The sequence below is a fragment of the Anolis carolinensis genome, chromosome 1 (assembly GCF_035594765.1).
Source record: "Anolis carolinensis isolate JA03-04 chromosome 1, rAnoCar3.1.pri, whole genome shotgun sequence".
In the NCBI taxonomy this organism is placed as follows: Eukaryota; Metazoa; Chordata; class Lepidosauria; order Squamata; family Dactyloidae; genus Anolis; species Anolis carolinensis.
The window spans coordinates 134,118,379-134,132,882 of record NC_085841.1 but is presented as its reverse complement, the minus strand read 5'-3'; the positions used below and the strand labels follow the sequence as shown (position 1 = coordinate 134,132,882).

The 14,504-nt window shown below is 36.4% G+C and overlaps 1 protein-coding gene across 3 annotated transcripts in view; it reads left to right on the top strand.

The window, feature by feature from the left end:
* tdrp (testis development related protein) overlaps positions 1–14,504 on the top strand; it is a 38,674-nt gene that overhangs the window by 18,927 nt on the left and 5,243 nt on the right. For 2 of the 3 annotated variants that reach the window (XM_008118398.3, XM_062982796.1), the window contains exons 3-4: positions 4,120–4,179; positions 14,068–14,171. In XM_008118398.3, the coding sequence (XP_008116605.1) occupies positions 4,120–4,179; positions 14,068–14,171 (164 nt within the window). The remainder of the gene's footprint in view (positions 1–4,119; positions 4,180–14,067; positions 14,172–14,504) is intronic. The other variant, XM_003215480.4, reaches the window with a different exon arrangement.

The following is a 14,504-nucleotide window of genomic DNA, read 5'->3' as shown; positions in this document are numbered from 1 at the left end:
CTGATACCGTGAGTTTACTTTGCAACCAAACTGACTTCACAAGGACAGTCTATGGCCCCTTCTGCACTGCCATATAACATCCAGATTATCTGCTTGAGACGGGTTTATATGGCAGTATAGACTCGTATAATCCAGTTCAAAACAGATAATGTAGATGATCTGATTTAATAATTTGGATTATATGGCAATGTAGAAGGGGCCTAAGAAGACTTAGTGTTTTCTGAGTGATTCGCCAAAACGTCATTGGTACTGAAATCACTTAGCAAGATGTTCATCAATTGTAATGTGATACTCTTGATTAAACACATTTAATCATAATGACCCTTCTATCCATTAAAGTGATAAATCCTTATTATGGCACAATACATGTGTCATTCCTCAAGACATAACAATACATTTTGTTGCCTCCTCTTGAGATGCTTTAATCAAAAGATGAAGTTCTGATAGGGAATTTTAAAACATATTAAGTCTAGTTGCAAGGTGAACACTTCCTTGTCATCTGATATTGGCTTCTTATATTGGTCTCTGAGCAAGATTTTGAGTTCAAGAGTTCCTTTAAGGATAGATTTTAGTGAGCTAGTCCTCTGTCTACAAGGTAGGTTGGTTTTGGAGGTCTTGTTGACATCATGGTCAAATGTCCAGTAGAATGACAACAATACTTTTTCTTGCCTTGCTGGACTATAGTCAGTTTGGTATTAGTAATTTTGTAAGATAATTTTTCCATGAGCTTGATAGTTTGAGGCACATAAATAAGCAATGAAGTTGGGGAAGGAGAGGTATTGTGGATTTAAGACATTTGACCATGGTACTGAATTTTAGTTCCAACAACTCAGTTTCAATGAGTAAGACTTCACACAAGGACATTACAAGTTTTCACGAAGCCTATCAAAGTCATATAAAAAGGGAAATATATGTCTAATGTTACTGAAGCAAGTAAGAGATAGTTGCTTTGGTGGATAAAAGAAGCAATTTAGAGCAGGTAACACTGCTTTATTCACAATAGAAAGTAACAATCACAATCCATGCCAGTCTTTATTCTGAGGATGAGTCAATTGTCAAAATCCAGTTATTCAAGGAGAATGGCCAACGTCAGAAAAGGGACCAAGTATAAATTTGCACAAGATGTGGGCAGTCAGGTCTGCAAGTAAAATAAAATACAAAAATGCAGGAGTATGCGGACAACATCACTTTCAAAGCGATCCTTGGCAACCAAGGCAGAATGAGATCATACCTGCTGAAAGAGTCACTCAGAATACGGTTTTGTGTTGAGAACTGGTTGATTTTTTAAAAAATAGTAATCTTACCCAAGGGTACTCAAATATGACAGCAGTTATTTGCCTGAAAGGGATCATCCAGAGCAGTGGAGTTTTAACCAGAAGGTGTTCAACAACTTAGGCCCCTTCTACACTGCTATATAATACAGTTCAAAGCAGATAATCTGGATTTTTATGGCATTGTAGAAGGGGCCTTAGAGAACATGACCTATTGGTGTTGGATTGGCCAAAGGGTCTACTATATGCTTGCATTCCTCTACCAGGGATTGTAATGAAAATGACAGTACAGAGATAGTCTTAATTGCCCCACTACATAGGCCATGCAAATCATGGTATCTACTTCTGCTGAATCTGTCAAGATTCAGCAAATCATCCAAACTCATAGTTGTTAGTGATTAACCGTGTGGAGGCTGAGCAGCAGTAGTCTCTAAATAATGGGATATATACAAAGCCAATTTTGAACATCATTTGGCTTCTAATTGGTTATGTATGTATATAATATCTCCCCACTTAGAAGGGCTTTCCAAAGGTGATGTGAATGAAATTCATTATTGTAAAGATGTCTGGATGATGATTTTTTATAACCGCTGCCACCAATTATGGATATGATTTATTCAGCTCTGGCCACCAATTGTGGTGATGTCAGGCAGAGGATACTTATTCTTTTTAATTCTTCTTATTTATTTCAGATGGTAACGTTGTTTAGCTTGAATATAGGTGTGACAGAGACTTAGATGGTTTTAAAGAACAAAAACAAGTTTATTTCAAGTACAAAGCTTAGTGGTTCAATAACTTCTTTAAGGCACTTAAATAACTGTTACAGATAGATGTTGAGATGTTCTAACTTCCAAAATGCTTTCTCCTCTCAGAACTAAATTAGAAACTGATCACTTGGATCTACTAGGCTTACTTCCCCTTACTTCACAGCCTCCACAAATAACCCTAAACAAGTCACCCAACTTGCTTAGTCTGGCCTATCAGAGGTCTGCCTGCCTGATTTCCTAATCTGAAACCAGTCTTTCTCCTGTGACTAAGAATCACAGACACCTAAAATAAGTCACCTTATTTTAGAATTGACTCAAATTCCCTCATTTGAGCCACTCTGATCCTCCACTTGAGAATCAGTCCTCACTGTAATTTCACCATTACAGACTCTCACTGACTGACTGGGTTTTAAAACGTTCCCTCCTTTTTCCTTCAAACAGCGGTTAGCTCCGCCCCCGTTGCTATCGCAACTGCCTCAGAATGCTAAGATGGCTACATTCCCTTACATATTATCAACTCTAATACCCATTTTAAACATAGCCAAACATGACTTCTAAAACAAAATCAAACAAACATGTCATCCATAAATCAAAATAAAACACTTCTTTACAATTATTAATTGAAGAGCTACAGATAAGTAGCGTCTTACCCTTTTTACCTAGAGGAATTGAGAAGTGATCAAAACAGAAAAGACAGAAGCTTCTTTGTCTTTGGTGTTATCAATAAGAAGGAAGCCTGTGGTAGCACATCCTCATATTAAATGTTTTTTGAGGACAACAACTTTGCAAACATCTTCCAACATTCAGAATTTTCCATCATGGGATTTCGGATTAATATTGAACTCTTTTAAAAATGCCCCCATTGTAAAAAAGATTAATGACTAAGATTAATGACTTTTAAGGTGTCAATTCTAGAGGTCATTTCTCCAACTGGGCAAGTGTCAGAAATAGTATTGTTGTCAGCTAATCCAAACCTAGGCTGGTTTAATAAAGATAAGTTGTTCTCAAGCATTGATCCATAATTTCTTCCAAAATCTGTTTAAGGTTTCATAATTGTTCCATCATTGGAACCTGACACATCCATTAAAAAGGACATTCTTTGGATCTAAGAAGTGTTGTGAAAATCTCTATTGACACAACATTCAACTAGATAAATGGCGACTGCAACAGCAGACAGGGTAACGCTTTGTTTTGAACACATATGCAAAGCAACTGGATAGAAAGAACCATCAACTTTATAAGGCATTATAAAGTGGATAAATATATGTCAGTTCCCACCATCTTTGGATGAACTAACTGGCAGGTATTGTTTAAGCCTTGAGCAGCCAAAGGGACACAGCTTGGTATTTGGGAATTCTCCTTTAGCCTTCCTGAGAATAAGAAATTGATACTTACTATGAATGATGATCATTCTAGGAAGGCTGAAAGAACAATTTATCTCCCCTCATAGCTGTATTGTTGTTTTTTTTTTAAGGAAGGGAAGATATGTCACTTTTTAACTTTTTAACTTAATTCTGAGTTGCTTTAATGTTTGCATCTTGTAAGGATATCTAACAAAAATGAAAGAGTGAAAAAAGGGAGCAAGGGATAAAATGATTTAGAATTTCGAACTCCTGCCTTAGTCAACTGGAACAAGGGATTAGCCCAGTGGTTATAGATCGTTTAGCATTCTTAGAATGATAATTCATGGTAAACATTGAATTCATGTACCACAAATTTTATTTCTTTCACCATTTTATTTCCTACACCAACTGTTTCTCTTGTTCTAGGCAGGTTTAGTAGGATTAATGATGGAGGATAGGATGGGCCAGATTGGTCTGATTTTCAATCCACATATCCAAGAGAAAGCCATCTCCTACAATCCCTTCACTGTCTCATACAGTGGTTTGAACAGAACAAGAAGCATTTCTGTGTAAGAAAGTAAATGCAGTCAAAGTACATTGTGGGCACTACTGGCATCTATTCATATAAATATCTGGTTGTTATTACTACTTAATAATCACAAAGCTTCTTCAGCTATCTTTGAAAAGTCTAAAATTAACCCCAGTCCCTATTTTTTCTTTTCACTTTTAAAAACTAAGACCAAGGATCCATGTCTTCATGATGAAGTTACATCCTCAGTTTCACAACTTGCAACAAAGGTAAATGCCTAATTTTGAGATATGACATTAAGCATATTTCTTGTAATAACTTTTCTGTGTGTCTGTTGTTCTATACTAGTCCAGAAATGGAATTACTTTGTTTCTGTATATATGTGCTTCAAGTTGCTTTAAAGGTAGTTTTGCCAGTTCCTTCCTTTTTCTGTAATATGGCCTACAGCACATTGGCAGTCTCTCATCAAAATGCTAACCAGAGCCCCTGGTTAGCTTCTAAGATCAAACAGTATCTTATCCCTTCAGGGTTTCCTTTAATATGTCTTTTATTGTCTCTATTTTATTTTATTATTTTTTTGGTTCCTCTGCCTTCTTTCCATTTTGATGATAGGCTTACTAGTGTTTTGTACTTCATACTTTCTTATGACAAAACAAATAAAAACAATAATGCTTGCTTACTTTCTTTGCAATAGGAGTGTGTATGACATTTTTGCAGCACTGTCAACCTCTAGGATTTTTAGTTTGATTAATGCTAATAGATTACATAGGTATGTAGTAGGCCAAATGTATAGGTGGTTATATACTTAACAGGTTGATCTTGAACCAAAATGTTCTTAAATCTAGCATATTAGTATTTTGGGGAAAATATAGCAAGTGCCATAATTTTACAAAACATTATTTTATGTTCATATAGTATAGAAATGCTTTTCTGGCATTGCAAGCCGACACAAGTGCAGGTGTTTTGATTCAGTTTAGCAATACAATGTATTAAACATTGAAAAGTCAAATTATAAAACATCAAGTGAACACCTGTGTTTTTTCTATATTTTGAATCAGTTTTGCGCATAGTATTTGTGTAGCCAGTAAGATTTGGCTTGAAGTTTCTTTCAGCAACATTTCCCTTTGATAGCATCCTCAGTTATCAATACATATGTGTATTGATGCATATGTATGTTTGTTCTCACATGCACACACAGTTGTCTGCTTTATAAAATGTAGTTTTTAAAAACATGAAGCAGTATAGGGAAGTGTGCCTCTCCTGTACCTCATGCTTTCACATTCTCAATGTACAAAGCAGTCCCTGAGTTACAAACAAGATAGGTTCTGCAAGTCTGAGAATTTTTAATACTGTTTATATTTAATTCTGTTTTAATGTTTGTATCTTTGTATATTTTAAATTGTGTGCTACTGCTTTTAAGTTAGGTCACTTTGAGTTTCCTTCAGGAGAGATAAAGTGGAATAATAATAATAATAATAATAATAATAATAATAATAATAATAATAATAATAATATGTTCTTAAGTAGAATTTGTATGTAAGTCATAACAGGTACATTTTAAAGTATAACTCCAGCCAAAAATGTATATACTTTAGCTTTGGATAGCATAGGGAAGGGTTAACACCCTTGTTGTTTTTATTTTGCTGTCTGTGTCCAGGTTCAGAAGATTTAATTTTTTGTCCCTGTGATAATTAGATTTTTGGCTTGTTGTGGAAACAATGATTGGTGATAAAGCTTCAGTGAAGACCTTTTCCCCATGATAAGTCTTTTAGGGGTGAATTTCTCTTCCGAGGGGTAGATTTCTCACTTCCTGTTGTCTCACTCCTGTTTGAGTCGTTTGTAAGTCATACGTTTGTAACTCAGGGACTGCCTGCATTGCTCTTACTTGAGTTCAGAAGAATGAATGTCTTTTTTAGATGTTGATATTGTTAACTGTTGTCAGGCTTTTTCTAGAGAAAAAAAGTTAAGAAGCATAATAATAATTAATGCCTTTTTCAACAAGGTGTTTGTGAACATGCTATAGTCATTTCTGAAGATTTCCAGCATGGCAAATTGTCACACTTTCTGCTTAAAGCATCTTTCTTCTGCGTATCCTGTACCAGTCCTACAGTCATGTATCAAGAGTGATTTCTGGCAAAAGCATGAACTGGCATGAGGAGATTGGCTTCAAGTGGGAAACTGGACTGCCTTTAAAGAGAATATGCAAGCTATTCGTTTGGCTGTTGATATAATAAACATGGCAGCTTTATACTTGTCACATGCATATTGAATGAAGCACTGATTTGCTATCCGAAAGGAAATAAGCCTGTGGCCTTCTGGATGTTGGATAACAACTACAAGGAATCCTATACAGCATAGCATGTGATGAGGGACGATGGTGGCTTGTTTAATAACGTGTGGAGAAACTCACTCCTTTTCCCTTCTCCAGCCCCATATTCTTTGCCTTTGTAGGCTGAAAAGGTATTGTATCAAAAGTGAGAAGTATGCAACAGTGACTTATCCAGGCCATTTGCTGAGAAGGAAGCAGCTATTAAATCTATGCAGGAAATAAGCACAAATAACTCCAAATCAGATTTGGTGCTGTAATCAAAAGCTGAGACATTATGTGATAATTGTATAGGTGATGCTATCATGTGTTGGATTTCAGGACTCATGCTAGTGATCCAGAGCACTACTTCTTAACTATGGGTCCTGACCCCAAAAGAGTCCCCTTAGCTCAATGTTGGGATTATGAAAAAATTGGCGACATTAAAAGGTTTCTGAAGGCCATCTATTTACACAAATTTATTAGGAACAACATGAAATGTTTGCAGTGGACTCTGCAGAAAATGCTTTAGCTGAGTTCACAAAAAGGAAAATCAGTGTGTTTAGCAAGCCTTGCAAATGCTGATTTATTGCCAGTAGATGTTTGATTTTATACATATTTTATATGCCTATGTACCCAGGGCCATGGAAAAATTGATCAGGTGGAAAGGGATTGCTAGTGGGGAAAGATCTGGCAAATATGGAATTGATTATGGAAAGGCATGGATTATGACTATGGATGGTATGATTTTGATTGTAATGTTTTTAAATGTTTAATAATGTCTGTTTTTAATGTAATTTAATCTTAACGTCTGGATTGTATGTTTTAAGGCATGGAATATTGCCTCCATGTAGCTGCCTTGAGTCCCCCTCGGGGCAGAGAAAGGTGGGGTAGAAATAGAGCACATAAATAAATAAATAAATAAATAAATAAATAAAGGTTTAAGAAGTCCTGATCTAGAGATTTCTGGCTAGAGGACACATAATTGTAAAGTGAGAGTTGAGCTATGGTCTGAAGCCCTGTGAGAATGAATACTTGGCCATATTTTCTCATCAGACTTCTGGGTAAACCTGCTCAGTAATTGGAGGCTAATGTGCAAGTGACATTCTTTTCCCAGCCAGCAAATTCTGTCTCACAGTAATCTGCAAGTCTCATTTCTCCCCATATGCATTGCTGCATTTCTTTTTAACCCTCTCCCTAAAGAATTATTTTACAGATATTATCAACATCACATTGTTCTAGATTTCTCCTTTCCTTATTTTGTTTTATGCAAATTAACACAGAAAAATGTGACCCAGGACTGGCTAGTAGATTTACTCTGTGACAAATTGTCAGTCTCTGTTCTGTTGTCTGTTTAGTATGGTGTTGGGAAAACAATATGGAGTTCATCAGAAATTATCTCATTTTCAGTCAGACTGTCCTGTAGTAGACAAGATACTCTGCATAGCTGCTCAGTTGAGGGGTTGTAATAAAGAAAGAAGTTGTGTTCCTTTGGCTAGAATGCAGACATAGGCTGAGGTGCAGTGACCTTCCTTGTAGTAAGCTTAATCTTGACTGCTTTACAGCCATCTTAGGTTTAACAAAAAGAAAAAAGCGGGTTACTTAATTTGTTCTTTTCCAGATGGAATGCACACTTGTGCTTAAAACAACCCCTGAAGTTCAGCTTAGACTGTATTCTATTTCATATACAACTATGCAAAATATTTACTTCATAGCTGAGGAGACATCCCACTGAATTTTAATTCCACTTTGCAATTCAATCCAAGATCTTTCATCACATAAGTGTCTGATGGTGCAAGTTTCACTGACTCCCAGTTGTTTAATGGGCACCATGACTTTGAGTGCACCTGCTCCATTACAGTTGGTTAGCTACCATCACCACGTTGCAAGTGAGAGAAAGGTTTGTGTATGTGACTGCAGAATAACTGGGTGTGCTAGAAGCATTTCCTCCGAGAAAAGTGCAACAGCCTATGTCTTGATTTTATGCTAGTGAATCACTTACCAGATCTCTGGGCTCACTGTCGTTTTAACAAAAAGCTCTTTAAAAGGCGAGTATTTAACAAAATGTCCTTTAAAATTAAGAAAAATACACGTCAAAAGTCTCTGTAGCCAGATGCACCATGATGATTGCATAGTTCAGGATATGCTGTGGAGGTCCCAGGGGATGACAGTGTCATTATGTGCCTGGTTATAGAACAAATGCTTTGTTTAGTTAGTTGTTCCAAAATCTCTCACAACAGGAGATAGAGCATCATGCCTCTTTCTATGATGATCATTGTTTCCATTCTCACGTTCTTTAATTATTAACCACAAAATAAACAGGTGCTTAATCCCAGGCAGCACTTTTCAACAGTTTTTCCTATGTACCTTGATGTGTTTGTGCACACGTCAGAAAGTTGATTCATGTTTTCCTTGAATATATATATGAATTGTATTAACGTCATCCAAAAATTATTTTTATCTGGTTATTTCTCATTAACATGAAAAACATTGAACAACATATTTTATTGGGAAGCAGAACAGTCCCATTCTGAAACATTTTTCATAACATATACATTTTTCATTTTTGTTAAAACGGTTATGTATTCTGTTTGCCATTTATTTCACATTTATTTTTGCATATCCTATAATGCTATGATTCTTGCTGTATTGTCTGTTCCCTCTGATGGTAGAATTATGAATGAAACCACCTTTGCTTCTTTCTCTTGTCAGACATAAATACATTTATTTCTTTTTGGTTTTAATGAAGATAATGCACAGGCTTCACAATTTGTATGGATCCCCCCCCCCCCCAGCTGACATTATTTTAAACAGATCTGTTCTTTCTTTTGCAGTAGATCTGAGTATTGTGTGAGGGGTCTGTTCCAGGATCCTTTGTGTAATACTATATCCACATACAATCTAGAACCCTGTTTTTCTTACCTGAAATGACTGACATCTTGGGCTTCCAGTGAAGCATGCCATAGAATTGCACTGGAGAACCTACAGATGCCTAGAAAACTATTCTCTGTAGACCTCCAGAGCCATTCTATGGTCAGCTTTCAGCAGAATCTCTGGCATAATGTTTGGCTTAAGTTGATGATAGAATTGCTCTGGAGGCCTAGAGAGAGCACTTCTCTAGGCATCACTAGGTCTTCCAACATTGATTCTTTAGTATCAAATCTATTTGCATATAACTGAAACCACATTCAATAAGCTCACATAATAAGAGGCTCTGCTGTAATTTTTTTTAAATGTTTAATTGAATTCTGAATTCATTCTGCTGATAGGAGTAAACAATAATCACCTGCTTTAATTGCTTTAACAATTACAAGTTGCTGTTCATATTCTTTGTTGCACAAGCTGTATCCATGAAACTACAATTGCTTATTGACAGAATATTTTTGGGACTGTACGTTTTGGGTGCTGAAAGTACAGGTGCCTGTTCTAAGATACTGAGTAAAGCTGAAATCAAAAGATGGTTTCTCAAGATTTGTCATTTTACCTATGATTGTATAAGATCAGTGGGGGAAAACAGTATTCTAGCCTACAACAAAACCACCCAATTTCTCGCTTTCTTTCTGTGCAATTACTACCATTGGGACTTCATTAGAGGAGATATTGTGGGGTGGCTTGATTAGAAACACTCTCTGTCAATTTAAGTTATAGATTTAATTTTTTTCTATTTTGAACTTGAAGCTTTTACTAAATAAATGTTTGGGAATTGTGCGCCATAACTATTAAAATCTGTTGCAATGATGTGCTATCTTTTATGGTGCATTTTAACATACAAAATTGTAGGGTTGGTAGCTTAAAGAATGTGAATTTCATTCAAATATCACATCTTGCTATAATTCTAGGAAGATTGGACACAATTAAAGACAACAACTATTCAGTAAATGAAACTAAAACTTTTCTTATGTATGTTGTATTCTGAAACAGAATTCCTTTTTATGTATGCTAAAGCAAATTTCCTTCTGGAATAGAGACTTCATGAAGGATTGTTTCCCTGCAGATATGTAGAAGCAAACCTAAATCACTGCAAAGTATCTAAGGCACCAGGCCCTGTCTGATCTTGGAAAATAACCTGCTTAGTACTTGGATGGGAGGCTGCCAATAAATACCAGGTGCTGTGGGCAATATTTCAGAGGGAATTGCTGGTAAAACCAGCTCTAAATACTCTTTGCCTAGGAAAACCCTATGAAATTCATAGGATCACTATCACTCGACAGGCAACTTGAAGACACATACAGAATTAAAACGTTTCATTATATCCTTCAGTACTCTTCCCTGTGGTCCATTTCTTCCTTTTATGTTTACTTTAAAGTAAACCCAATTTAGCAAAAATTCCCAGCAACATGAATTACAAGTTTCCCCTTCTAGCAGGGTAAGCCTCTTTTATTGCTTCCTGATGAGCAGGGGAGGGGGATTAATAATGAATAATCTATTAACTGCCCTTGAGCGACCTGCCGTAATTACTATGTTTCCATGGGGAGAGGGGAAAGAGGCTGTAACTTTGGATTTCTTCCATTTTATACATATTTTGTTTTTTGTTTGTGTATGGTTGTTCAATATATATTTTAGTTGAAAATCAAATGAAAAAACTTGGATCAGTGTGAGGACTGTACCTTAACTCTAATTTTAAAAAGATTGCTATCCCCTCCTCTGAGTAGTGTGTTGAAATGCAAGAGCTTATTTTGTCCTGGGGAGAAAAAGCACCAACCATCTTGACTCTCTCTTTCGAGGTGCCACCTAATGCCTTTTTGAATGCCCGAGAAGTAATCAGGGGCCTGAATGGCATAGGTGCTTTTCCATCTTTGCAGCATTACTCTCAAACTATCCATGGGCCAGAGCAAAATTTTAGCCCCATAAATTGCCCTCAACTTATGTATGAGGTCAACTTATACATGAGTATAAATGGCAACTGACTCTGGAATGCAGAAAAGCTACTCTGTGTTTTAAAAGTAGTAAATATTGTTTTTGTAGTGAGGAAAAGAAACTTATCTATTTTGATAACCTAGATAATTTAAAAATATAAAACTGCTATGTAAAATATTCAGTTTCACTACTTTGTGAGCAAGAGTGTGAAATCAGGGGATGGAAAGAAATTCTGGTGCTTTGGAAAGTTCTCACTTTGCCAATGCACATGTCTTTCAAGCTTTGAATGTGAGGATTGATGCTTACAAAACCTCCTGATTTCAGCATACCAAAGCAGACAAAAAAACCCCCTCAACATTGTAAAATAACTTCTGGTAACAGTATGTACATTCCGTTCTTGCCTGAAGCTGATCACCTGTGAACATAATTGAGCAGGTTTTGCTTACTTTATATCCAGGAGACGTTTTAGCCCTGTCTTTTGAAAAACACTTTCAGGCTGGATCTACACTGCCATATAATTCAGATAAATCAGATTATCTGATTTGACCCGGATTATATGAGTCTACATTGCAATATAATCAAGATCAAAGCAGATAATCTGGATTTTATATGACAGTGTAGATGGGCCCTCAATCTGATAATGTAGGTGAACCAATTAGCAAGTGAGAAGCAGTATTAAAGCCAAGAACAGCATTTAGACTTCTGCTTTATATATCTCTGTGTCAGAATCAGGACACATTTCTTTATATTAGAAAAAGAAAATAAAAACATCTTTAGCTAACTGTATAGTGTAGGGTAGTTAGACTTGCATGGTTACTATATTATTGCAGGACCCAACAAAACAATTTTTGGACTAGCTGTAAAGTACAGAGGGCAGAATCCTGTTGGACAGTTACAAAGGCATAACCCACAGTTATACATTCATAACTCCTATATATTCATGATCCCTGTGGAGCCCCTAGGTAGACGGTGAAAGACGCCCAAACTGGTAAGCAGCTGCTGGGATTGATGGGGATCTATTGTCCTGTTGATCAGTAAAGGGGCACCTGATGTTCCTACCAGCTCCTGTGAATGATTTCTGATGTGACAGCCAGAAAAAGCCTCCCTGGTACAAATCCCCCTTGTACTGAAGATCCATTGAATGGGGTGAAGCTGGAATGTCAAGCAGTCACTTCTTAGGCCACTTGTACACTTTCATATAATCCATATTATCAAAGCAGATAATCCACATCATCTCCTTTGAACTGAATTATAAAAGTCTACACTGCCATATAGTCAATTTCAAAGCAGATTATCAGGATTTTATATGGCAGTGAAGAAGGGACCTTAGTCAGCTGAGGAAAAGACCCCCTCAATACCAACAGTTGCTTGCTGGTTAGTGGGCTTTGGGGAGGGAGGTGTTTGACTAGACTCTACCAAGCAGCACTGTAGTTATGGTAGCACCAAGGTACTGTAGTTACAGTATTATATATGCTATATACCCATGTATAGGTCTAGAAATTTTAGTTAAAAAACAACCCCCTCCCCAAAGCTACCATTCTTCATTGTAAGTATTGCACCTCTTGCTTATAAAAAAAAAAGGAACCATCACTTCTCTGAGTAGGGCGGTAAAAGAAGGAATTTAGCTGACCTCAAGAAAACCTTAAAAACACACCGACTCCCTTACTCTCTCTGTCATTGCACTACTTCTGGCCTTTTTGAATCCCTGGATGGGAAAATAGCGGGAGTGGCCTGGATGACTCTCTCCTGGGGTGCTAATCCACGGGGTCATATCAAAGATCATAATTTGGCCCTGATACCTGCCTTTGACTTGTTCATGAAGTCAACTTCTATATGAGTATATATGGCAATGCTCTGGTTCTCACATAGGTGTTGCAAAAGACAGAATACAGAAATAATCCCTGTAGATTGGAAATTCTAGTTGTGTTTTATGTTGGGCAGTAGCCCCTATTTGAATTCAGAATTGTCTTAGGAAATTACATTAACATAGAAATCAATTTGAGGTAGCATGGGCTATTTCCCCCCAAATAATGTTATTTTTATTGGCCAAACTGAATACACAAAATACACCACACAAGTTGTCTAAATGCTACTGGCTTCTTTGTCAGACAAAATACGTTTTTTAAAAAGCCTATGGATGACAATAAAGTCACAGACCTGCATTTTGTATCCAGTGTTGTTTCTCTTGCAGTTCTAGAGATATCTCAGGCAAAGTCCAGCCCCTCTCAGTCATTTGGAGACCAGCAAAAGGGGGCAATAAAAGACAGGCATTAACATTTAAACTCTATTGTCAACAGAATAGTAATTTCCTCTGAGACTCAGGTTATCCCTATTCTGTGCAAAATTAACTGAACTTTTCTCAGACAGAGAACATTGAATTCCTCAAGAACTTGTATCATTACTACCTCTGGGGAAAAAAAACCTTTAAAGTGCTGCATAGGTAAAAATGTCAAATTATAGTCCAATCTAGGAACGTTACCTTTTGAGGTTAAAAAATAAACAACAACACCCTCCAACACTTAAGTCCCAGTCTTTTAGCTCCAACCTCTAAAAGTCTTCCTGTTGCATCAAAAAATTGGTATATTTGAAAAAATTGTATTTTCAAATCCATGGAAAATATTCTGGGGTTGCCACATTGACCAGTCAACAAAATACAGCAATATCCACCGAAGAGCAGAACTTCTATTGGCTGAAATGCACAAAATACATCATACAAGCTTTTAAATCTCTGCTGGCTTTTTATGATGGAGGACAAGCAAGTGTTTGCAAATACCAGATTTATTTTTGCATGAAAACACAGATAATTAGCACATGGAAAGTTAAACATAGCGGTGCCACAGCTATAGATTCCATTATAGTAACGCAAAACCAGGCTGCAACAGGTGTTTTAACAAATGTCACACATGACAATAAATCTAAGATAACAAGCACTTTATATAGTAGTGTTGTACTTCATACAGATTATATTTTAAAATTGTATTATCATTATTATTAGGTTCAAGGTGCAGGTTTTCGGGGCTGGAAAGAGGTAACATCCATATTCAATAAGGAGGATGAGCAACAATTGCTAACAGGAAGTAAATCTCCAAAATCCAAAGGGTATGTATATAGAGAAGTAGTCAGTGATGCAAAAATGCAATAAACTGTTTCTTTGACTGTTGTTTATCAAGTTGCTAAAATATTAAAGCTGAAATAAAAACTATCAAGTTGAAATTTTTAAGATCAGACACTTGTTGTATTATAAGGTTCATTGTCACACTGTTCTTGAAATGAAAACACCTTGTTTAAACTAAGGCGACACAGTAGAACAACCCTCCCCCTTCAAAAAACCCTCATCCATAAACCTCAGTTATTATGGAATAGCATTTTTAAAAACAAAGCCATTGGCTGGGACCAACCCAGTGTATTTAAACTCCCAGCTAACTCAGTTCA